Consider the following 27110-nt stretch of genomic DNA (forward strand, 5'->3'; position numbering starts at 1 on the left):
AGTCTTGGAAGGAGAAACTGTAGCAAACGACTGTCCCTAAAGGAGACAAATGGTGGTAAGCCTCTCGATAAGCTTTCGAACTGCTGGAAGGCACACATACCGTGCACAAAACGCTCGGTATCGCAGATAATCGTTGTTGATTGTTGCATTTAGCTGGGCTATTAGTTTGGGAGCAAATTTGACACCATCAGGGAAGGATTTCGATGTGGAATTGATATATTCGAGAAGGGCAGCCTACTAAACTGCTGGCGGATAAACGCGAAGAGCCGGTGCCACACCACACCGGGTGGGTGTTTTAGTTTGCTAATTGATCGTATTGTGATATCTTCGTTTAATTAGATGATTGAATGTGTTCAGCTGATCTGTGGATAAGATTACTTTCGTCGTATTGTGGAGTTCGTTATGGCTTTAAACATAAATCTTTTATTGCATAAAGTTCTGATTAAGTTTGCTGAGTAATTTAGTGGATGTACATCTTTATCGTATTGACGAAATGGTTGGAAACATCCGCTATTTGTTGTATTCACTGAATAATAAAAAGGCAGAGGAAAGCTGCTTGAAAAGTAATGTGATTCTTGAGTCGACTCTTGATGAAGTTTTATTAGTCGCCATTCATGATCCTCCGAGGATTAATTGAACTTTACATATTCTTGATCATCCAAGGTTTTGTAGACATTGCGATAAGACCTTGTAAATCAAATAAATAATCCTAAAATAGCTAATTTTCTATGTCATATATCAGTTTCTCTAAGAATAAAAAAAATGAAAAATGATTTAAAAAGATAATAGCTTTACTTGCCACGACCTGTCAAGGAGAAGGCATGGTACGAGTTTTATTCGTTGCGCGATAATGAGTACACCGTATAACTCACAGTTCGATCGCTTCATTAAACTTGCATGAATCAGGGGTTAATTGTTTATTACTTCATCCTAAGTATATTTGATCATCTTTAATGAATCTTGAATCTACCAGCATTACTGAGTCCAGAAACCTTTCAAGCAACTTCTTCTTAAATAAGATTTCGATTTTGTTATAATCGGAGACGACAGTTGCAATTCTCAGATTAGTTTGCCGATATTAATATCCTTGCAATCTTTGTTAATTATCATTACTTTTGTTATGATTATTATTTATGTTTATTAAATGTTTAAAGCCAGAATAACTAAATTTTCTATTCAGTTGTCGATGATATGTTCCTTTTGCCATGCGAATTGCATCAATTCAGGCGTGATGAGACAGATGTAGAATAGTTTATCAACTATATTTATAACTAAAACTTCAACAAGCACAGCCTGTTCAGCTAGCTCCACGATCGTTATATCGTTACTATCATAATATTTCTCGTTTATGGTTTATCAAACGCAAAATGCATAAGCGCACCATACACCATAACTTCCAAATGAAACGCTCGTTAGAAGAGCTTCCCATTCCCAGGGCGTTGTTTTCTAGCAGCAAAACCATCCCCTGGTGGCCAGTTGCAATTGCAACACTTTCGACACCGATACTCATTTCGTTTGAAGTCAAAACGAACTGTACGAACACACCGTTTGCTGACGGCAGCAACTCCATGCCATCTCACCGCCCAAAAACGTTGCGCTCTGTGCCAGCTGGTAAAGTTTCAAAGCTTTTAATCTTTGTACCACGGTTTTCCCCCTGGTGCCTTCGGCTTCGCGTCCACGTTGCTGGGACGTTGGAACTTTTCTCGCTTCATTCGCGCGCGAGAGCATACTCGTGCGAAAGTTTCCGAGCGTACTGTGGGCGGCAGAAAAAAGAAGGAAGCAGCAGGACCAGGACCAGGGCGGGAGTGTCTCGGGGAGCAAAAGTGCTAAAATCCCTTTCAGCGGAAGCCATTGGCCCGGGGGGAACTTTGTGCCTGGCTGCGGTTACGAGCAACTCGAGTGGTGGAATTTTAATTTTTATTAATCTTTCGCTGCCTCCGGGGCCTCGGGGTTCCGGGTTAGATGTCCCAGCTGGGACGGTGTTGGTGGCAGGTGGTAGGTTTTTTTTCCAACATGACGATTTTCAATGCAGTGTGCTCTCGGTGGATCCACACTGTGCCCTGGGAGCTGTTGTCCGGAGACTGCAGGGAAATTAAAAACTGTCCTAATGTATTCCCCGTCATACGCAGGGGTGAAAGGAAATGGCCAGCGAACAGGGAGAGGCACGAAAAGTTAAGGCGGCAATGTCGCCGGGCAAGCGTCTCATTATGGCCTCAGGTTTTCCTTCGTTAGGTACGGCTTGCCACTAGATGAGGACGATTCTTGTTAGTTTTCTTCAAAGCCGCCCTCGGTAGTGAGTAAACAACTTTTGACCGTTCGGTCATCCGGGTAATGGTGTTCTAGTTCTAGGAAAATGCTCCTACACGAACCTAGATAAAATGAGGCCCAAACGCTGCTCCGGTGCTTGTGCCAGACGCCCAGCTTAAGTGTATGAGGCGCCGTGTGAAACGGGAGCTTACGGATGATTAAAATGCACGAAGGCATGCCATGCTTTTTTTTGTTCACAGCCAAGTGATCCTGAAAGCTCCGTCAGCGTCTCATGATCTACACGTTTTATATAAATCAAGTCCTACTAGGGCCCATGAATAAATGCATTAGCCATGTTCTAGCGCATTTGTTAAAGAAAGAGGAAACCTTTACCGAGCCGTATAAATGTTTCAATGGAAAGCAATCTGCTTTCCAATATTCAAGCCTTTTGTTCATTTTGGTGAGTGTTCCGGTTGGTTATGCGTTAAAGCTATCGCAATCACCGCAAGATGAAGTTCAACAACATTTGAACATTGTTTATTCCAACTTACAAGGGGCAAAAAATGCTGCTCAGCTGAATCATAAACGCTTAGCGAAGTGGTTTCCTCGACTTAAAACTACGATAAAACTAATGTACCGGCCAACCGATGCTTAAACCGAGCAAAAGTCTTAAGCTCTCGAACGGTGAATAACCATTTCGGTAGCAAACGACAAGCACGGATGTTAAAACTTTCCTCCTGGCGGACGTCAAACATTTCTGGGACTTGAACAACCCTATCGACCGACTGGTGCGTATTTAAATTCCAAGCTTTAGAACTGACCACGGCAGTCTTATCTGGTCCCCGGGATGCAACGTTCTTATGAAATGTGGTTACTCTAATCGTTCCCAGTGCTACACCGGGGCAGAGCTTTGCAAAAGGATGTGATCGTTTCCGATTCTTTCGTTTCATTTCCTGACTATTGCCCTCGCTGTATCTGCTAGAGTTAAGCTAAGCCGTGTGCGAAACAAAACCTGCTACAGCGAACGGACTGCCGCCGATCGATTATGGGCACGAGCACTGGGTCGGCAATCGAACACACGACACAATCTCGACGGCTAAAGAAATTGGGCCGGCCTGCTCGAAACGGCTGCGAGTATCCGCAGTGGAGCGTTTATTTTTTTGCCATCGAGAAGGGTCCCGACAAGATGGCTTCCAGCCCTTCCAGTGTGGGAAGTTGAGTGCGGTACGGCTAAGAATACTGTCAGTGAGATTAAACTTTTCACCAACTTTTTTTTATTGTCGCTTGCCCACTCCGCAAGGGTATACGATTGAAGAAGTCTGCAAATGGGGTTCCTTTCTCCCCACACGGCTTCCATATGGTGGTGCGTTCTTGTGCGTTCTTTGTGCAATCCCTTCTGTCAGCCCATCCGTAGACGGTCGTGGATTGCTGTTGCGCTCCCGGGGAACAGCCGTCTGGTGACGTCGGTGGAGAGTTTTCTCACGCCCGGATCATACCCTCACACACTCCCCTTCCTTCCGTTTGTGGGTTAAAGGTTTATTTCATTTCATTTTTCCATTTTCTTTCGGGTATCCTTTTTCACTTTTCCTATCGTGCCGTGTTTGATTTGAACCTTCGGTAGCAGTGATGTGTGCACCCGCTGTACAACAACATCCCCGGGAATGAAATCAGCAGATAAGCCGGCAGGTAGATAGAACGCCGGTTGTGCGGTGGTGGTCGTGTCAAAATTTTGCCAAAATGGCAAAGCCGAGTGGGTTAAAAGGGAATGAACAGCTTGCCGAGTGGCGTGGGCTGTAGGGGAGCAAACCGTGTGGTTGCGGAGAAAAAAGCGTTGATTGAAAATCGCATCGAACCGAAACGCTTGGAGGTAGACGGGGATGCGACCTTTCGGTATATCTAGATCCCGGCCCCGGTAAACATATCTGGCAAGATTCCCCGGATGTGATTGCTTGACGGAGCGTATGCTGAAAGCTTTTCTTCCCCCCCAACAAAAGGAAATGTCTGCGGTTGATGGCGCGGAAGGGTACGGGTCAGCGAAGGTATCCCTCATTGGCAAGCTTAAATACAGTTTCCACGATAGGCGATGTGCCGTAGGGTCGTGGTTATACGCCGCTCTTACAAGCAACTTGCTGAACATGTCCCGCCCTTACATTCCAGCCCGCATTTCAAAATGGAAACAGCTGGTGGGCTGAATAAAAGCTTATCGCAGCCCGTATGGCAATTAGAATAGTTGATAACAATGCGCGCAACAAATCAGCATTCGTGCCAACATAATTCATGCTTAATTGCCGTGTAATTAGATGACTAATTGATGCGTTGAAAATATTCCACAACCGGTGCGTGTGTGATACGCGATCTTCAAACAGAAAAGCGACAGACGATGGGTTGAGTTGGGAAATATGCGCTTAAGGTAGGTGAAATGTGTCAAAACAATGCAAGCTGGGTTCGATGGGTGTACATTTATGTGCAGATCAATGTTTTGTTGCTTGACAGTGCGTGTGTGGTTAGTCGACATAAAAGTCGACATAAGCTAAATGCTCATGTATCAACTTACCGTGTCTGGGAGGTATTAATGCTTCGCCCCAGATATATTGTATCCCTCTTCAGCTTTCCGTTGGGCAAAGCCATGTAGGCTGAATGTCTATTTCTACGTGACAACCTGAAGCGATCTACCTGCCCACCTAGTAATAAGCGATGGACGGTATGAAATTGCATACCTTTAGGCGTTTATGAGGGATGCAAACAAGCGCATGGCGATACGCGAAAGTAAAACCTGCAAACGTAACTTTAGATGGTAAAATGAAATTCAATTATTGTTTCGAATAAAGAATCTCCTGCATAGGAATATAATTGTTTAATCCCATGTCATCCAATTTTCTCAATGTCGAGCAAAGAACCGAGCTGTCTAACACTTGATAGTAAGTTTTCCATACTCCTTTATTTCTATCTTATTGTTCCTTTGCCATTTGTTGTTGTTTTGTTTGTTGTGTACGTGTCGTTACGGGGGATGTTATTCTTTTTTTATTTTGTTTATTTTATTACTTTAGCCGTTTAACTTTTTCTTTGCTTGACCTGTGACCTGTGAATGTACTGTTCCACTGTGCAGATGTTCTATTTGTCACAAAGTGATGTGGCGTACGCACATTCGGCTTTTGTATCTTGTATCTTGGGATGATTCTGCGGTGTGGAGACTTTGTCTTTGTTGTTTTGCAAGAAGTACTTTACTGCTGTATAAGGGGAAAACAGATAAACTAACGTTGAATAAATAAAGTATCTGTTTATTGTAGTTTGCTGATAAGTAAATATATTTCATTAACCATTTTATCTGTTGAAGCATGTTGTAGTTTTAACTAATAATTTTCGATTCCATACTATAACCGAACGGATTTACAGCGATGCAACCTGTAGCTCGTTGCATATTTGAACAAAAAATCGCTATTGAATTTAAATTGAGAGCATAAACAGAACTTTTATACGAATTTAATGATACAGCTTCTCAAGCAAAGTCAATGTTTCTGTTGTTTGTCCCCTCTGTAGCGTCAAGTGATCGTTAGATCTCATTTATACAATCGTTTTACTTTTAAAGGAGACCTCCCTTAAGCGATATCTTCAAGGGCGCCAGTTTGAAGCGCTTTTTCTCCTGTACGTGTGTCTATGTAGATCCATCCATTGCATACATCTTAATATCCGATTCAAAACGTCACCTATTAAAGCAAAGATAGGGATATCTTTTTTAGCAGGAGCATAAACAATACAACAAGTCTACATTGGGATAGAACGCGTGCGCTAATCTGACACGGCCGGTGCGTTCTACCTAGCTGCCGATTGATGGTCGGAGAGAAACCATGTTGAAACGGAAAAACGAAACGCATCGGCATGGATGAGTTGGCATTCGTCTTTTTAATTTTTGGTGGCGTTGTTTAATAACTTCGACGACTACGCCCGCATTAGGGCGGGTGACCATCCCGTGGATGAGTCGTTTCTGCTGTAAAACCTCTTGCTGGCCCGGAAGAAGATAGGAGTAAAAGTGTAAAAAATGTCTTACCTTCTCCTGGGCAAGAGGTACACGCGAAACTTAAGGACCAATCGGACCCAAAGGTGCATGCGTCCTTTTCCTGTGTGAGTGTGCGAGCGTGTGAATGTATGTGTGTGTGTGTGCGTGAGTGTGCAGGTGCATGTGTACATATATGTGCATAAACCTAGCCTAACCTGCTGTAAGTCGACAAACAATTGTCGTGGTGCGCACGATGCCGCCTGCTCGAAAATATACAATAATGCAACAAGCTTTCTAACCTGCAAAGTTCAAACAATAGTAAATGAGACGAAATGGTAGAAACGAAAACATTGCCTCCCGTAAATATCTTTTCCACCCTTATCGTTTACCAGCTGTCAGTTTAATGATAGAATTTAATGTTGCTGTGTACGTTAATAGTTTTTTTTTACATACACACACCCACACACAGAGATACCTATGTTGAGATGTACTTACAAGCTAGTTTACTGTTGCTGTCCGCCAGATGGCGCGTTTGTTGCTGTGTGAGAGCGTTTTCCCCCATACTAGCTAACATAGTACCGTTTTGTTTACGCTTCACACTCTACTACTCGGCCGTGTTTGTTCTGTCACTTGCACTGTACAGACCCCGACCCCGGGTTTAATGTTTATCTCACAGCTTCTTATTTTTCTTCTTCTTTGTGTTCCTTCTTCATCTTCTTCTTCTTTGTTTCTTTTGTTTCATCTTTATGTCGGGCTTCGTATCTCATTCGAATCCGTTAGAAAATTGACTATAACTTGTTTCTTCTTTTTCTCTCCTACCTTAGGTTGATGTTTATTCTCGGCCACCATTTTCTTTTTCTTTTGCAGTTTTGTGAAGCCTGGTGTTCGGGTATGTGTTTGTGTGCTTGCTGTATTTGTGTGTGTGTATGTGTTTTTCTTTTTAAAATTTCTTCTCCGCGTTGCAGTGTGACTTTTGGGTTGGAAATTCACCCGCAACAGAGAGTGTCCCTCGGTCTCCATCTCTTACGTTTTGTAGTGTTTTAGATTATGCTCATATGCTGCTTCAATCAATCTTACGCGTTAGTACACACAGTGCAGTGTCCAGTGTTGGCGTATCGAAGTATCCGTTTTTGTTTTGCTATTTGTGTTATCGACATCGAACAATGTTTTCGTGTGGTTTGTTGTTATTTTTAACCGGTTGTCGGCTTGAATTTTTACCTTTTCACCGTCCGAAACATTCCCTCTTAAGACCGTACCGCTCTCCACATGCGCTTGCACACAATGCGTCACACGCGTCTGTGTGCTAATGTTCGCTTAATTTTAATGAAGCAAGAATGCCAGGAATGCAATGTGCTAGTAATAATTAGTACAACGTTATGCTTCGACGACACGTCAAGCATAAAAGGGTACGCCCAAAAGCCAAATGTGGCAAAACATGTAGTAAAATGAAAGAAAAAGGAAAACATGCTGGGAACAACATACAACGCGTGCTGGTTATGCTCGTACGTCGGTGGCAGCATTCGCAGCATTCCCGTCCGTGGCCTTCCGCCATATAAGATATTGTCATTTTCTATTGCTTATGTGTTTTCATAGAAAACTTACGTTAACATTTCACTGTTGCGCATCGCGTTAGCTGTCCCAGCGTGTGTTTGTTTTTTTTTTCGTACGGGTTTTTCAGAGTTGCAACACATTGCAAACAAAGACTTGCGTTTAGATTTTAGCTTGTGGTGAAAATTAACCAAACAAACATGTGTGTTGCCAGACATTGCAATACTTTTCCCCTATACGTAACCGTAATTTCCGTGTCTTCGCTGCGCGTGGTGTCTTCCGCTATGTTAAAAAACGTCATTTTAAAATGTTTATTATTGTCATGATTTTGTTTGTCCTTCGTTTGTGCATTTAAGATTTTTAAGACTACCCTGCGGGAGGGTTTCTTGCAATGTTTCGGCGGAAAAAGGGTTTTCAAAATTCAAGCTATTTCGAGCAACGTGGGGAACTGCCGGCTCGGTCGACAACCGCCACGACGAGTGTGTACGGGATAGTCTTTACTGACGGTTTTGATGATTTCTGTCTCGGTTGATGGCCGCCATTTTGGTGGTCAACCGGGGTTGAAACGGGATTGTGACGTGGAGCCATCAGGTTGATATGTTGTTAGCATGTTAGAGTGCGGGCTTTTCGAGGGTGACAATTTTGGGAGATTTGGACACAGTACAGCCGCCAACCAGTCGTACATACTCGAGCCCCTGGGAAACATGAGTCGATGGTTGCCAAACGGATAAGCCAAACGGTGCGCTGCAACGCGTGTGTGTGTGAGTGTGTGTGAAGTTAATTTGTCATTTGTCTTACTTGGTAACGAACGTTCCGCACTTTCCACTTGAATTCTCGCTCATTTGTCCCCAAAAATTTGTAGAATAGTTTTGGGATGGTAATTGCATAAGTGCATATGTAACATTTTGTATTGATTTGGTTTTGTATTGTTTTGTTTTTTTTTTGTTGGTTTTGTTTTAAACTTTGCCGCTTCTGATTCTTTTGTTTTTTTTTTCACGCTTTATATTATCGCTTCTGACTTTTGCCACCCTACTAAACCCTACACGTGAGCATATTCATTATCATCAGCATCATCATCTTCATCTCTTCGGTAAATATATATTGTCTTCGTCTTCTGCTTGTGTTCACAATACTTTGCTTTGTTTTCATCTTGTATTTTTTTGTTCCATTTTTGGTTTTATATCAGCGTCCACCCACATCACGGCCACACGGGACAGCAGCGGGATGCCTTTGTCTGTTTCTCTGTATGTTTTTGTTGCTTTGCTCGGGCACCATCTGGCCATCCCCTCCCTTTTCGGTGGGTGCTGTGTGCGATGCCCGTACGACGAACCCAGCGCGATCGCACTCGATCGATAGCAACTCACCGTCAGCCCTAGCCTTAGTTTTTCGGCGAAAACGGAAACGGTTTGCCAGATGAACCGGATGATAATAATCCGGGTGCGAACTAACGTGAGGACGCACCAGTGCGTCCTGTCAGCGGAATGCTGCCAGCTATGAGAAATAGAACGTGGGTTACATAGCGAACGAAACGAAAAGGAGCCGGATAATACAGGGATGGATGGGACAGGGGGTGGAGCAGGTAGGAGTGTAAGTGGGAAGTGTAGAATATATTTGAAAAGCTAAACTAATAAATATAGCACATTGTGAATGTTAAGCGATCACACTATTGCCTAACCAGATGCGACACCTTCATATGTCGACTATGTCGACTTTTCTTTTGTGATTGATTTTGCTAACTGAAGAAAGAAAGAAAGACAGGTAAGTTGTGGATGAAGCGGAATGACCCCTCAATTAACGAAGGTCCGTAGAGATTAAGCAGACTAGGTGAAGGGGAGACAGAGTTTGACAGATCTCGATTCTTAAGGCATCGGCTGGTGATTCAGTAGATTGTTGTTGACATGGTTGGGACCACCGTTCGACGCAGGGCGACGCTTCGGCGGTGCACTGAGGCGCCGATCCGTAATCGCCACAAACGGTAAACGTTGGCGCTTCAACCGTCCATATCCAGCACCACCAACCGGTTGCGGTGACGCAACACGATGATACACGAACTGGCCAGCCCGGGACGACAGCTTGTAGTTCGGGTGATGTCCATCCACCGAATGACCACCGCTGGAGATGGTGGGTCGACCGTACAGTAAATGAGGCCCTGCACCGCCCCCGCCGCCACCATCGTCGAAATCGTCGTGGTCCGCCGCGTGCTTTTTGTCGTAGATGATGTGAATGCCCTCGCCGGGCAGCGCGTTCGAGTGTATCGTCGAGGATTGGATCGTTTCCTGGATGTAGTTGCGCTGGAGGCCCTGTGCCTTCGCCTGGTTCGGTCGCTGCTCCTCGAACAGGTCCTCCTCCATCCAGTGGGGATTTTTCCTGCGATGGTACTTGCGCTCCCGGTGCTTGTGCGCACTGTAGTCGGACAGGGGCGCGATCGTACCCTCGAGCAGATCGATCAGCTGCTTGTTGCGCCGGTTGTACTTCTTGATGTACGGTGGGATGTTGTCCGGTTTACTTTCCGTCTTGAGCGAGGTCATCACCTTGTCGAAGTTGGGCCATTTCTCCTGGCTGCTGTGGCCGTTCAGATGCGCCATAATGTCGTCGTTCGTTTCGAGCTTGTTCGAGTTCTCGTAATAGTTGATCTGGCCCTGGTAGTCCGGCTTCAGGTCCTGCATCTTCTTCCAGCGTTCACGCTCACGCTCCAACATCTTGCGGCGGTAGTAGTCGTGGTGAAAATTATGGTATGGCTGGTGATACAATCCACCCCGATGGTGGTGCGTGTGCTTAAAGTTCTTGTGCTTTTTGTACAACTTCAAGCGGTACGATTTGGCCTTCTTTTCCATCTGGTCGAACAGTTCATTCTCTCCAATGTCCTGATCGGTGCCATCCACTGCACTTGGTTGCGTTGGTTTGCGTGTTGCGATATTATTGTCTATAGAAAGGAAGGATTATTTACGAGAGCTGTATTAGCATGTAGGACTTAATGAAATATGCTTATAGTTGAAAACGTGAATCACAGAAGTTTAACTTTGTTAGTTGATAAACAACTTTTCGTATCACGTATCACTACAAACAAAAGGTTTCAATATTTCCCTTAACAATTCTTATTTAAAAGAGTTAAAATTTAAGTTTAATTAAATCAAATTGTCGATCTCTTTAATTTTCAATCATACAACTTCAAATTTTAATTGACCAATATCTTCAATTAGGTCGACTATATCGACTGCACTCGTACAACATAGTGTCACACTTTACGTAACTTTACTTTACTTTACTGATACGTAACTTCATCTGTTATTGCAAAACAAAAGGGAAAAATGATATAAATTAGTTTAAAATTATCGATGCATAACAGCCAAGCCGATTTGACGTCGACTACTGTAAGATATGACTAAGAGAAAATAGACAAGCGTCTTGATTCGTCGAATTTTTAATTTGTTCGCTAGAAAAAGCAAGACATTATCGTTGGAATGAAGATCCAACCACAATCGTCTTTGCAACATTTAATTTGCTTGTCCCTCCAGGCAGAATATGTCCGCTTCCGACGAATTATAAATTCTCATGAATGGTTTGATTTATCGCCACTCACCATTGTCGTCCAATATTTTCCGCGCAAGATCACCATTTTTGCCGGTGTCCTCCCCGTCCTGTCCGCCGTTTGCGGCGTTAGTCAGCAGGTACGCTCCATCGATCGAGTTCAGAAAGTCGATGCTGTTGCTCAGCAGTGCCGCATCGGAATCGGTACGGGACGTACGTCCATCCTGGCCATCGGTTGCTATCGGGCCCTTCGCCAGAAAGCGACTACGCTCGATCGCATTATCATCCTCGGAATCTACATCGACCTCACCGCCGTTTCCACCGTCCACATCGTCACCGTTCGGTTCCGCGTCGAACCGACTTCTTAGCGGTCCGATGGCTCCCACCGTTTCCCCACCGAATCCACCCTCATCGTCCAGCGTCAGTTCGGGCAGCTCCTTTTCACCCTTTGCCACCGGCAGCTGCTCAATGTCACCGGGAGCATCCGGCCCTGGGGAGCGGTCGCGTTGGCGTGGTGTGTTGCGAAATTCATTAAATGGATTTGCCTCATTTACATTGGTACCGCGCGTACCGCCGGCACCAACCGGCCCGTTCGCCATCGTCATGCTCATGATGTTGGAGAAGTTATAAATATCCGCTTCATCTGGTGCCAAGGCGATGAAATTTTCCTCACGATCCCCATCGTCACCGGGACCGGGCCCGATCGCTCCACCCAGGGACGATCCGTCGTCTGCGCTGTTCTCCCGCCGGTGCCGGTGTTTGGCCTGTTGCTGATCCTGTGTCGGGGGAGCGTAAGCGAAAGTGCGAAAAGAAGAGAACGAAAAGCGTAAAAACATTATTCACAAAAGTCATCGGGAAAAGTGTTCGCTGTACAATGTACACGCGGGACAATTAATTCGGGTCGGCTGTAACAGTCTTCCATCGCCCTCCTGACTGACACTTTGGAAGCTTGTTGGGAAAAGTTTGAAATAAATTAAAAAGATTCCACGGGCAATGGCGCGAGCGGTGAGTGCTGCGGAACCGAAATCAATCACAGCATTGTTTTAAAACGCACTTCACTTTACTTCCGGCATCGTTTCCAATTGCCGATCGGTTGTACACGTTTTGGGATGGGGAAGCCGAACGGGACCTATCATTCAAATATTTAGAGATTCGGTAGTCCCTGTAAGACCCCCCGCGAATGCGGTGCTATTAATTTATCAAAGAACACAGCCGCTATTGCTGATGGCGCTAAAGTTAGTTTTAATTAATTTAATTTTTCCGGTCCTGCAGACTCCGCCACCGTCGTTAGGTCGCTAACGGTGTAGGTGGGAAGGCAGCGTGCCGACGACGGGTTTCGTCGGTATGAATCGTGCGAGTCAGCAAATTTAACCACGATTCGATTGATTAAGTTGGCGCTGTGCGTAGGTTTGGTTTTGATGTGAACGATGGATTGGAGAGTTCGGTATGCAAATGGCGCCTGTGGTTGACAACAGAGGTGTTGGTGAAAAAAAAACTCAAATTGACTTACTTTCGTATGAATGGTTTTTCAAACTTTGTTCGATAAAGTTTAGCAAGAGCTTTTGTTTTGAAACTTTTTTTTTAGCTTACAATGACCTCCGGTACTTTTGACAAATTATGTTACTGGTGCCATTCAACGTATTAGTTGAATGGAAATAAAAAGGAAAAATAATTCAGAAGCTATAACTTAGCAAGAATATCATGAATTGATCGTTGATTGTGTTGTTTTAATTGATTTCTAAATTTTTATGGTATCATAGAATTTGTTATACCTTGTTTGGTACTTGTCGACCTGGTAGACTGATGTTTAATTCTTCTTCAATTTAAAATCTCTTAAGCCAAAGTTTCAGATACGTTAGGTGAGTCGAAGTCGTCCAAAATTTCATCTATTTTGGGTCAAACGTCAGCACCGACCACAACATTGATGTTGAGCTACGGGATAGGGTGTTGGCTGCCAACCGGTCTGTCTACAGTCTGAAGAAACTTCTTTACTCATATCAGCTGTCGCGACAAACGAAGCTGGGACTATTTAGTACTTATATAGTTCTAGTACTCACATACGCCTCTGAGACATGGACTTTGTCAAAAACTGACGAAACCCTCTTAGTCGCGTTCGAGAGGAAGATGCTCAGAAGGATGTTTTTCCGTATTTGTGAAAGGACAATGGAGGAGCCGCTACGATGACGACCGCTATAAGATGTACGACGAATTGTGGTACAGCGGATCGCCAAGTAGACTCGTCAGGCTCCGGTGGGTTGGTCATGTCATGATAATGAAACCAGACGACCGTACTCGGAGTCCAGACGACTCAGACAAATCTCTCTAAAATCTATGGAATTCTTGGTAACAATATCAAATATTCAATTTGTCTTGCCTCATACAAATAAGATTGTTGCCCTATTGAGCTCTAGATAAGCAAGTTATTGTTTCTGAAGACGCATTGTTCATGTCTGCAATATATCTTTTTCTGATAGCTAAGCTAAGATAAGATAGATAGATAAGCTAAGATAGATGAGCTAAGTAATCCCATTGACGTAATTGTCAAGATGCATAAGTTTGAAAAAAAAAATTGGACACTCAAAAATGATTTGAAATCATTGTAGATAATGTCAATTTCGCGGAATATATCAATAGCCTTAAAACCCTAGGTTTATACCTTAATAATAATGTTCGACACTAAATATCATTCTCATAAATCCAATCTGGCTATCATAACTTCAGTTCTTGGAAAATGATTAAAGGACATCATGAACAAAAAGATTTAAAATCTTAGATCCATTACGTGAAGATATCATTCCTTGCGTCATCCATGAAAGGTGGAAATTGATCCTTATGGAAAGAAGTTTGAAACAGGCGACTTAGAGACTCGCTGAGGTTATTAGTGTTTAAGCAGATTGAACCATCCTTCATGGATCAAAATTCAACAAACGCAAGAAAGCGCTAATTCTTTAGCCAATATTATGAGCAAATATGGATCACGGAAAATGCCGGATCCTTTTACAAACTTTGATTGCAGCCCTCTGAGCATAACAATGAAATGGTGCAGTTTATGAAATGAGTAAAAATCACGGCATCATTATATGGAATACAATCCGTAAATTCCTTTGCCATTCCATCGCCAGCAATGGCAGCCGATACGATTCGATGTCGAAAGGACGTTCGTACCCTGTGGTATTTTCATTTCGTCCACCCAAATACACCCACGTTGACCACACAATGTGACACGGGTGCTCGTGCGGCACGCCAATAAGAAACGACCGTGGTGGTGCAGGATCCAGTGTAGGAAGCAGACAACGAATTCTTGCATTTTTCATCGCCGTTCGCTACAGTCGGTCGGCAAACGAACATCGATTTTTATTTGTGCTCTTATCGAGATGAAAAATCTGCTTTCAATTTTCCTTATCACGCTGTTCATGTTCCCTCGTCCGGAGCCGCTTGTAGGGTGCGTATTGTGCTGCGAGTGAGTGTGTCCATCGCCATTATGCCATCATTATCATCGCCATCATCAGCCGACTACCGATTAAGTGTGCAAGTTATGTGCGTACAAATTCTGCTTAGTATTCGCTCGGGTGCGGTGCTCGTTCTGGATGGCCGTTTTTAACACCGAGTGAAATTTATACACTAAACCAAATGGAAGAACAAGCGCTGGTAGGTGAATTGGCGGTTATTGTTGTGTAAAATACAATGGAACGGCTTCATAAAGTCGGTTTTACTTCTCAATTCCCACTGTATAAAACGCAAGCACGTGTTTTTTTTTTAATATTCTGCCTGCTGTTGCCGCAAAAGTCTTGCTCATGGGAAATTGATAGCAGTGAAGGAAAAAAGACCTCCATGAATTGTAGTCCTTTACGCTCTGTTTGCTATGAACATGTTTTTGAAATTCTATATCATGTCTTGTTTTACTTGCCCAAGCAATGAGAGATCTGATCTGTGGTTTTACTGTCATTCCAATTGGCAAGCAGAAATTGTGTATGGAAATGATTTTAAACTTGGCGGAAATGTGTTTCTATTTTACCATCCTACCCAAAGAGTTGTAAAGCATGTAACAGGTGCTCAATGAAGGTCATAAATTCATACAATGTTTGTAAAAATCTTTGCATTGCGGTTGATGTTGAATACAGTTTTATGACATGAGAGAATTGTTCAGAATTCCGGAGTTGTTTGCAAGCATAAATGAATTACTGCCAGCTGCACGTGTGTAGCAAATTTAACACATATTTTACGTTTTGGATAAATCATGAATAGTGTAGGATGAATGGCTTCTCTAGCAAAACATTTATTGTTATTGAAACAAAATTCAATTTTGTGTATTAAAATTGTTCAATTGGAACAACACATTTATATTGCGGTATTACCACGAGAAATGACTTCCTAGCATCGTGGATTAGTTTTAATATTTTGATAACACACATGTGCTCTTTAAAAACTCACTAACAGAATCATGAACGGAACAAGATGACAAAAAAAATGGTCAATCAATATAATATAAAACGTTGCCAACATTGAATGTTTACCACTATCCCAATATCAGACGTTTATTGAATACGTTTGAATAATTTAACTATGTTATTTCTTATTAATGCAAAACTGCAAAAGCTAACAGAGCATAAAGCAAACAATTTGTCAGAAATCAATAGCGTGCTCGTGCCAATACGGTCATCGGTAGTAGCTCATATACGGGGAAAAGCACGATGGAGACGCCTGGTGTTTGGTATGCCAAGCAGCAGTACAAAACCCCATCGTACGGCAGAACGAGCAGGACGGGTGGAGTTTTAGAGTGAGCAGTACAGCAATATGTATATACGGGAGCCAATGTAAAGCTTTTTTTGCTTATGCCCTCTTTCTCTCATTGTTTGCTTGTTGCATTTACACACATTTCCAGCCCCGACTGGATGGCGAAAATGGTAAATCGTCGACCATCACTCATCCCCCGTGCCAGAATTATTGGATGCTGCTTTTTTCGAGGGTTGTTTGGATGCGACAGCAACAGTGGGGAGGGGGGAACCCCATACACATCCATACAAACACGGTACAAAACATCGTGGGTAGTGTTGAAAAAATATTGCCTATTGGTTGGCAAAGCACGTGTTGGCGGTCCGAAGGCAACGGGGAGAAAAGATGAACGGGCGTACATTTATCTGTTCTCCGTCAACTGGCTGTTCGATAGGAAAATAGACACACTAGCCATTACGGAGCTGCTGGTTTCTTTGTGTGTTTTCCCCGCCTTGTTGGTGGCGAACAGTGCAATTGAGTGTTCGATCGATTGAAATGAAGTGGAGATCGTAGACAACAACGACGACAAGGACATCGATGACATAGAAGGTCATAAATTTACAATCCAAAAGCCGGACTCCGGACTGTCTCCTGCGCTGCCAAATTCCATCACACAGACCTCGGGACAGCGTACGTGCCAGATTACTCAAACGCGCGCGTACCGGGCTTGTGGAAAATAGGCACAATGAAGCACGTTACAGAAGCACAAAAAAAGAGACAGTCAACCAAGATAGATGTGACTGCTGTTGTGTCTCTTTTTTTTTGTCACCCGCTTAAGTTTAGCGCGTTAGCTCAATCGATTGATTTTGGCACCGGGACGCCGGATGCGGTGGCAATTTATCAGCCGACGGGTGGCACAACAGACTGGAGCGACATGATGCTGTCACAGCACCCGTCAAACGCGAACAGCCACCAGCATACGATTTCGAGCACCGGTAGCCGGGAATCTGCGTGGGAAGTGCGTGAGATAAATGACAGCAGCCGAAGTGAATTAATTCTCGCAGCAGCGTGTCGATGATGAGCAGCGGGCGAGGTAGTGTGCCTTAACATAATTTGTAATCATTGTTCATGAAGTTTATATAGCGTTTGTGTGTGTGTGTGTGTGAGTGGCTGTGTGAAACGATCGATAAGATCACGCCACGAGATCCGGCCGTCATCTTCCGCACTGTGTAAACTGTTCCGTTCTAATTAGTGTACACATACACACATAATGGCGTGGAGTGAATTGACTCTCGTATCTCGTGGGTTTAGGGGTTGATTTCGGTAAACAAGTACCGTGCCAATGATTTGAACTCAATTGCTGCCTGCTAGGCAAACTATTTAGAAGGTTTGAATTAGCCCATTTGATGAGGTTTGCTGGCAACCATTAGCATCACGATAATGTCAGGGTATGTTTCGGGTTTGAAAGTTGTTTGCTGTTGTTGTTGTATATATTGATTTATAATAGAAATATTCTATTTCTATTTCTATTTCTATTTATTATAGAAATTTGAAAAAAGATCAGCTATTATTAGTTAAGTTTTTTTTACTTTCCATTACTTTCGAAATATATTTAAATTAGATTAGAAATAATTTTCTTTTGTTGCCAGAGTTTTTTATATTCAAGATTACATAATAATTATTTTAAAAACACATTGACGTTTGGCCAATTAGCATAGGAATCATTAGGATTGAATTAATAAAAATATAAATAAATTATAATCTCAAATATTAAAACGTTATTAATTTTCAATTTATTTTAGTGTTTTATAGTTTAAGAGTATTTTGGTTATAGTGGACATTTAAAAGTATGTTGACAGTATTTTGCCAATAAAACAACAACAAATCTCTTTAAAACATATGTATTTTTAACAAGTTCATGCAAATTGTCTAAAGAATGTTTGATGTTCACATCAAGTTAATCAGCTCACAGAGTTTTCGACATTTTTTTTAGTGTAAAGACGCTGTATTGCTGTTGTTCGACTTATTGATTTAACTACTGGATACGGTTAACAGGATTTCTATGTAGTACATAAAAAAAACTTTAAAACGTACCAGCACATTCAAACAATTGAGCACGCATTAGCGGAATCCATGCAGCATAACAGAACTCTCAGATATCTTTCAAGAATCAACAAGCAGAAAAGATGTTACGAGCTTAATGATATTATGAATTACCAGGAACGAGACGTGGTAAATTCGAACTTGTTATGTCGAAGAAGTACTTCCTCCATTGGTGCTCCAGAAAAGCTAAATTTGTCATTAAACTGTTCACTTGTTCAATTAGCTCCTCTTGATAGTGTTGATGATCTTGGCGTTTACTTAGCGCAATTTCAGAAAGTTCAAAAATGCATTGATTGTTTATTCACTTCACTCGGGTGGGAGGAATCGTTATTCGTGGAAGTAACTGTAGTAAATATTTTATAAAATATGAGGCACTTTTGACATTTTAGTGTCAAATATGAGACACACACAACATTTTATAAATTACTGTTGTAGTTTATATATTAATCCACACCGAACAGATCGAACTCGTTGTTTCTGTTTCTCTGCTACTGTATTTGAATGCGCAAAGCTTAGTATTTCTAGCGAATTATTGTACGTGTGTGGTTAGGAAAGAAGTGTTCAACATGGATTGCAGTAAGGCACGACCCTGTGTTATTTCACAAAGTATTCAAGCTTTTGCACACTTTTTGATGCGAAATGAAACATGCTCTGCGTTCTACCAATGATATGCCAGGCTCGTACCTACGGAATGCACGTATCGAGCTGAAATGTTTCGCATGTTCCCTTTAGCTTTCCAAGCACAACCGGCAGGTCCAAACCTTTCACGGAGCAAGTCAGTCTCGTAATGTGGGAAACTTGCTGCACGCAGCATTCCGTTTTTTTTCCACTTTGCTGCTATCCGGCTAACGTGCCTTTTTCCTTTATCGCTGTAAAGAATGTTGTCCATACATCAATCTAACAACGAACGAAACTGCGTTCACCTTTATACACCACCTAAACGTATAATGGGTGCTATACGAGGCAGGCTAACCAACGAGAATGCCGTACCAGTGGTTGTGCAAAAGGATGGAACGTTCGCTTATAACCCAATACCGAAAGGGAATGGAAAAAAGAGAGCCGGTACAGAAATAATTCAAACTCAAACCTCAAAGAATTAGCCCATTAGGCAAACCAAGCCCAGCCAACCAATTGGGCTATCGATGGCATATCGAGTTCGAATTTCTTTTTGCGTTGTTAGGCAACCGGGCGATGCCTGCTAACGTCGGGCAGGTTTCTTTGATTGCTATGGTTTTGTCGTTGTTGTTTGCCGTCACTCGCATCCAGAAGTCCGTCGTACCTTGTTACGGCTATTTTCTTTAGTCATTGTGCGTGCCAGGACGCGTTGCCGAACTTTCTTCAACCCGGGAGTGCGGCAACAATCAATCCGGGTTGGAAGCATTTGTTGCATGCCACCTCTCCATTCCTACTGCCCTTACCATCGCCACCGGGTTTGATTGTGTTTGGAAGTGGAAAAAGGGTTTTTTTTTTCGGAGAAAGATTTATCACCAACGGTTCAGGTTGTCAGCGAGCTGTGCTTTGGCGGAAAGGTGGAGAAGGTAGAGGAAACAGTGAAAGGGAAACCACATTGAGGGTTTCCACTTCACCTGCCATCACGCGTGTGTGGGGTAAAAAGTCGTCGTAAAAATAAAACTTTTCCGGGGTGCAACTGATCCGCAATTCCCGGGAGGACCGAGAAATTTCACAAGACCGGGGAAAGAAAAAAAAAGAATATGAACAGGGATGAACTGAATTTGGACCGAGGGCAACGTAAATCAATTACGCTGCCAGCAGTCGTTCAATGAAAATTCAATTAGGTTCGATGTTGTTTCACCGGCGGACGATTTTCAGCCCCGCTCCATAAAGGCAAACACGTGGCAAGATGAGCCGTACCTTGGAAGCCGACGGTACGGTAGACGGCGGTAGAGATACACTCTGGGGTATAATTACTCTCGCTTCGTCGCGGACAATCCGGCCGCACCTCACCTCACCGGGGGTGTCTCCCTCCACGAAACGATAAGTCGCCATTATGGTAATTTTATTGACTCCCGCTATAATCAGATTAACGGAAAATTAAGTCCATACATGGAACCCATGGCTTGATGGGTGGCTGGTTGGCACGAGGGTTGTGATGGAATTTCCGAACGGTGGGACAGCGGTTCGGCGCAACACCGCTTGCTGATGGCTGAAAGTGTCGCTTTCCCGTTCGATTGTTGCAAAGTGCTTAGTTAAGTGTCCTTCGGTGGCGTTGATTGATATAGATGAGGTTAGTTTCCTTACGTGATTAGCCGCTGGGCAGGTTAATGTCTATGAAAATTCTTCCCCGGGGTAAAATTCCTGAAGCGTGGCTTGGTTGTGCAGTGAAAGATATTGGACAGTTGTGTAACCATGCTTTGCATAATGGGGTTGAAGTGGACAAATATTTGTTTACAAAAATGTAGGAAATCAAGTTTCTTTATTAATTATAATTATTATTGTACGTTAATTATTGAATTGAAATAAAATCATTCAAAAGAAAGCATTAAGTACTCATGATCAGAACAACGACAATCAGAGCCATTACTGTACACCTGAGTTCCGATATTTCCTAGAGTTCCAATGTTTTATTTTACTTAAGCAGTTGGTATGATTTCATAATTTTAAAATAATCCATTTTAGTGGTCAGATCCGAATGTACTGTTTAATCCTGCTACAATCCCATGGTGCTTGGCACTTTATCATACTGTATAAAATGTTGAACCAATCGTTGAATGAATTATTATTGCGGATGATAATTCTGAACAGCAGCCAACTGTTTCTAGACACATCAAACGAGCCGTCGAAAGCATAAGCGAGCGAGCGGGCAGTCTCGCAACGCTGGGTAAATCGAAAGCTTATACTCCTCGCGTGTATTTGTGGGGACAGCGGAACGATTTACCAGCAATCCAATGACCAATGCCTTGGGATATATATCTAACGTGAGCACAGCGATTGAGGTTACGGCCCTTCTGTCAATCAAAGGTGCTTGATTGAGTGACATTTGTGAACGATAATTAGTGCAGCAAAAGTGCATTCAGTTTTGCTGACGGAAAAGATGATTGATGACCCAAATTGATTCCAGTGATGTTAATTATCTTTCAGTTTGATTATTGGTTGTCACCGAGCGATGATTTAAGTGAGATACTTTGTTAAATTTAAATGCCTTGGATCGTTATATAGGTTTTGTTATTATTTATAATAAAATCGACTAAAGCTCAAAATTAAAGCTTTCTTTAAGTACGTAAGGTAGGAGGCTTTGCATCTTTCTGTAACCACACCGTACCTGTTGCATGCTTTCTCGCATCTTTCCCCATTCGACAAAACCGACTGAAAGGCCACGGAATGGTTGATGGAGGGCTACATACAATCCACCTAATGAAAGCCTAATCGCACAAATTGGATCGATTGCCGCTAGCCGATAAGAACACACCCGACCGGGAAAGGTTTTGCAAAAGGCATCCTTCTATGCTATACTTCCTTCATTTTCGTCCACTCCTTTCGCACTGCCTTTTCCCGTTCTTGAAATCAAAACGCTTCGTTGTAATCATTGATTACAGCACTTTTGTAACGTTTTCCAATTTTGCGGACGTTCGCCCCCATTTCGCTGCAGCGCCGGGAAACGGAACCCAAACAGTCCTTCTGCTGCTTTGTGGGGAAACCTTTTGTGTAAGTTGATTTTTTTCATCTAAATTCAATCAACTGGTCGGTCGGTTGGATGGTTGATCGCTTACGGTAAGATCAAAAATCTTTATCGGTTCCCGTTACGCTTGGTTTGGTCAGTCAGGTTGCTCAACCGAAGGCAACGGAGCTGAGCTGCGGAGGGTTTGCTGCATTTTATTCGTTTGTAACACACAAAAAAAAACCTTTCATCCATGTTTGAAGGGGATATCAGTTCAGTAAGCATTTTTATGAGTTTTGCAGATAATTCTTACAAAAATGCATAAAGTTTGGACTATTTTAACATGAGGTTTGAATGTTTGAAAACAGTTTACAGTTAGTATAAATTTGAAAACAAGCGTCAATTTAAAAATGTCTGTTTTACGTTGCTCAGTAAAACATTGATGTGCCACAATGTTACTAATTCATGGCAGGGTCGTAATGCTAATAATTTGGTGTAACTAATTAAGTAAAGTGCCTAATTAAGTGGAGATGTTCCATGATCGTTTATCTTAGCATGCGAAGGTTCGAAGGTCGTAGACTAAATCCCATCTAGACTGGTTCTTCGTAATAAGGGATCGCCAATAGTATAGTTATATTTCATTTGCAGGAGTGACCTACAAGGTCGTTAGAAAAAAAGAAGATCATTATTAAAAATACCACGTAAATCAAATAATTGGATGCAATTAATGAATCGCTTATCACGCCAATTAGCCTTTTTAACTTTTGTAGCTATTGGGAACCATTGGTGCAGTACATGCGTTATATGTACGATTATTGATAAAGAATGTGAACAACGGAATTACAAGAGAATGCAAATTATTGGAATGCTAAATCAGGTAATAAAGCATGAATATCAACAAACCATTATTTGGGCATAATGCGAAAAGGCATGATGCATTAAATAAACATGGTCATTGTATAATAAATACAGTTGCTTTACACCTTATTTTTCGTTCACATTTCGATAATTCATAACAATTGCTGAGGTATCGACATAAACATGGCGCCCGGAACTTTCAGCATTGCTGGTGTGATTGGTGGCTGTGATTTCTCTATTTTTTCGTTCAACAGTGCTTGCAGCACCAGCTGGAATTTGTCTTCCTGTACCATGCCAAATGGTTGGATATTTAAAACAATTATTTCCCACTTCTGGTCGGTTAGCGTGTGAGTTGAAAATGTTTAACTTTAGCGAGCTACTGATCAGATCTTCACCATGCGCCAGATTTTGGAAAAGATAGCAGAACAATAACTTCAGTTTTTCCACCTATTCTTTGATTTTAATGCCGCATGCTATAGCATCACCAGGGTGAAACGACGCAATCAGCTTTATTGCTTCAGCGGCCATACTTACCAGACTAGTACGAATGGCAATGAACATCGTCACATGCCCGGTGATGGTTAATGAAAAATTCTCAGGGCCCTTACTTAAAACCAAAAGGTCTGCGCCAAGGAGATGGGCAAGCTTGTCTACTCTTCAAACTAGCGCTGGAGAGCTCGTCATCTGCGACTCGGAGGTGGAAATGTCGGGGACCATCTTCTATAAGTCAATTCAGATCCTGGCATACGCCGATGGTATAGATATCATTTAGACAATTTATGGCTCTCCTACGTAGCTGATACATAAGATGAGTAGGAGACAGTAAATCTTGGGTTGGAGATTAACGAGGAAAATAACAAATTGAGGGTAGCACCTTCAGTGGCCCGTTAATAAAATCTAATCTGCGCAGGGATGATGTACAGAGAGGAGAGCGCACCTTGGAAGTCGTCCAAAATTTTGCCTTTCTTTACCATGAAAATGAAGAAAATTCGCTACTTGAAACAACTGTCGCAACGAACTATGCTGAGGGATTAAATAGAACCTATATGTCCTGAAGGAATTTTAGGCCCGGTATGTGTGGAAGAACAAAGGAAGAGCCGCTATAATGACGAGATCTACGAACTGTGCGATGAACTCATTATCGCAATCGACAAACTAGAATTGAAAGAGTCGGGTGGGCTTTTCACGTCATTAAAATGATACCGGACGAATCAGAAAGTGCTTTTAGGTCGCCCACATTGATAGAACATGCGTGGTAGGTTCAGATTGAGAAGCAGTGATCGGTTTAGAGGACTCCTGTAGCAAGCAAAGACCACGGAGCGGTTGTATCACCCAGTAAACCAATATAAAAAATAGGCAGTAGTTCATTGCATTCGAACTCCTCGCAAATCTTTCCATAACCTACACAAACCTTTGCTGTAAAAAGGCATGAATGAACGCATGAATTTTCGATGATGCTAGCAGAACATAAACCGTGAACTGAAGCTTCAGTGCCTGGTAGTTAGTTCGTTACGGAAAATTATTGCCATTTTCTTTCAGCTTATCTATAGCTCCACAAAAAAAACCAACTCTCCTCGCAACAGCAAAAGTGAACCTTTAGATCGAACGACGGCAAACCAAGGAAGGTTTTTATTGAGCCGTCTACTCCCCCGAAACGGGACAGGTTACCTCCTCATAATGATGTACCTTTCCACGCAAGCCACGAACACACCACGGAACGGCACTCAGCGCCATGATGTAATCCGATTTGCTACCCACACACAGCGAACGTAGAACGTTGCACCAGCGAAGAACGGTCCCAACGGTTTTACCCTGTACGTCGGGGCTGCATTCCAAAAAAAATGTTTCCCATCTTCAAAAGCGGGAATATTTCCCGCCGGTCGGGCCGAATTCTCGGAAAAACGTTCTTTGGGGGCTTTTTTTTCGTTCGCTTGACTTGACTATTTTTCTGTCTCATAAAATCCTACCAAACGGATAAAAGACTTACCTTGGAATTGGGTTTAGCTTCCGTTGTGGTTGCTATGGAGGGCAGGGAACCGTCTGTAATGCGCCGTCCGCGACAATCAGCAGCAGCCGTCAAGCCGGGACCGAACCGAAAAAGTGTAGAAAAGAGAAGAGAAAATAACGATCAGATTTGGGCAGGGTGAACCAAAAAAAAAAGGCAGATTCGTTTAGCGAAATGATGAACTCATACGCATGTTTGTACGCATCCGGTTGTGGTGCATTCCACATCTGTAGGTTAATAGATAATCGATCGATGAAAATCGGTCCTTCGTAATAACGAACTTGTGGCACCCGGTGCGAAACATCGGGTGATGATTGACGTTTGATTGCCAATCGTGCCGTAGGTAGATAGAGCAGTAACACCGTACGGTGCTCGAAATGTAGGTCAATCGGTGGCGGTTCGATTTTCAACCAATCAACCAAACCGGTACCGCTTCACCAAAAATAATTATTAGATAGACAGAAATACCCTTGCTCGTCTGTGCTTATGGGTGTGGGCGCGGCAGCACACTGGCACCGGGCCGTGGGCAATCGTCCCTGAGCCGATGATGAGTTTTTCAATTTTCTTTCCCAACCTGCCGAAGGGATGTGTTTCACGTGGCCTAACAGATGCCCAACGTTTGACCCGAATCGGTATCCCAATCACCGGGACACCGGGCAAACGACAAGCAGATAACGTTGGTAGAACAAGCATGGCTGTTGTTAATTAAGAAACTAATTTTAAATTTTCTTGTACCCGGTTGTACGCGCCTCCTCCGCTGTGTGCTTGTGTGTGTGCATGCTTTTCTCATTTCCGGTACAATCGCGTGCCCCGGAAGGGTTGAAATTGGATATGGAAAAACGCATGGGAAAAGCAAACAATCCACCGTGGACCCTCGAGCACACGGATTTGTCGGCCAGGCCAGCGGGTGCAGGTACTCTGGCTGTCACACTGATACATTGTAGCAGTGCAGTAGCATTCGCACAGAAAACCCTTCAATGTGTACCGAACATGTTGACTTACCCAAACGCTGCACAGCTTTGACAGGGATAAATTTCACGACTAATGGCCGAAACAGACACGTTCTCGCTTGTGGAAAATGGATCGGAAAATGCAACCGACCCGGTGCAACGTTTTGTGCGATAATTTTACGGTTTACAATTTCATTTTTATTCGCAATCATCTTCTGATTATGGGGTAGCTGTCTACTCCACGAAGGAAATAGAAAACGGCTCCAAAGGAAAGTGTGAACGAGAGAGAGAGAGAAAGAAAAAGTGGGAGGTGAAGCAATTTTCCTCAAACATGTTTCTTCCCGCATTACGAAATATAGCTTCTTCCAGCAGCCGAAGATCGTTTTCTCACGTTTTTCTACGTTTGGATGGCGTAAAAGGTAGCATGGATTTTACATGCCGTCTTCTGCATTGCTCCATTACATGGCTCCCGTACGGATATCTATTTTCTGTTTTTTTTTCTTCTGCAGCATAAAGGTTCATTCAAACAGCAACAGCAAAACCCCGTTTCAATGCACGTTCCAACGTTACGATGGCGATGGATCGTGGTAACAATTTCAAATCACGTTCCACCGTCTTGATATGGAGCCACTTTTCTTTGCCGTGCCAAAGACAACGTGAAAAGCAGCAGCAGAGTCCTGTTTCAGCATTTTTCTGAACTGAATTGAGCGTCAGTGTTCCAGTTTGCTTTTCGTTTTCTTCTTTTGAGCAGATTCACTATTCGTGCAGCGGAACGTGCGCTTTGCTTGATTTTCGCCATTTTTTCCCTTTCGGACAAAATGGTGGCAATATGATGGACCGAGAATTTTGTTCGTTTTTCTCTTTTCCCAACACTTTCCCACTCGTAAAAACTCCCACCTGCATGTTGCATTCACGCAGGTTGATCATATTTTTGCATACCATGGTTGAGCGGGATGCGGAGGGTGCCGGGACCAGCTGGCGGTGTGGTAAGCGCGCGTGCCAAGATGATGAATAGTTCCGGGTTCAAAATTATGTGCCAACGGTGCAAGGGCGAAAGGTGAAAACTTTACCGTACAAAATTGGTTGACTTAAGCCCGGGTTTTTTGTAAGACGGTACCGGACAACCGGCTTTCCGGCTGGCCCCGTGTTGGGGATGACGCGGTGCTTCATACATCACAGACACCACGTGGTGTTTCTGCTTCATCGAGCGTGCCTGGAAGATGCTGGACGTAGCGCCCATTGCGCCCGTGAGCGATGAGATGACGCTTTTGATTTAATGGTGCAGATACTCGACCGGGGCGATGCTGGGCGGTGGTGCAGGATCGATATTCCTTTTTTCACCCTCCCACGGTTGGACGCCATTTTAAGGCTAAGAGCCATCAGTCAACGTTGGCTTGCCGGTTGCTTCATGGGCAAAGGGGTTTCGCCGGCGCGATGATGCAACTTTTCAATGGATTAACTTTTGCGATAGCGTTAGGTTGTACGTCGCACGACTCCTGATGCGTGCCAGCTTGAAACCAGCCAGCAGAACAAAATATGAGCTAAAAG

General features: G+C 43.2%; 1 protein-coding gene across 1 annotated transcript in view; it reads right to left on the minus strand.

The window, feature by feature from the left end:
* Positions 1-8675: 8675 nt before the first annotated feature.
* LOC128303192 (uncharacterized) overlaps positions 8676-27110 on the minus strand; it is a 51905-nt gene continuing 33470 nt past the window's right edge. Inside the window, exons 2-4 of the mRNA XM_053040063.1 lie at positions 24595-24647; positions 11370-12093; positions 8676-10712 (exon numbers count right to left, since the gene is read on the minus strand). Of these exons, the coding sequence (XP_052896023.1) occupies positions 9649-10712; positions 11370-12093; positions 24595-24647 (1841 nt within the window). The 3' untranslated portion in view covers positions 8676-9648. The remainder of the gene's footprint in view (positions 10713-11369; positions 12094-24594; positions 24648-27110) is intronic.

Source organism: Anopheles moucheti, chromosome 2 (assembly GCF_943734755.1).
Source record: "Anopheles moucheti chromosome 2, idAnoMoucSN_F20_07, whole genome shotgun sequence".
Lineage (NCBI taxonomy): Eukaryota > Metazoa > Arthropoda > Insecta > Diptera > Culicidae > Anopheles > Anopheles moucheti.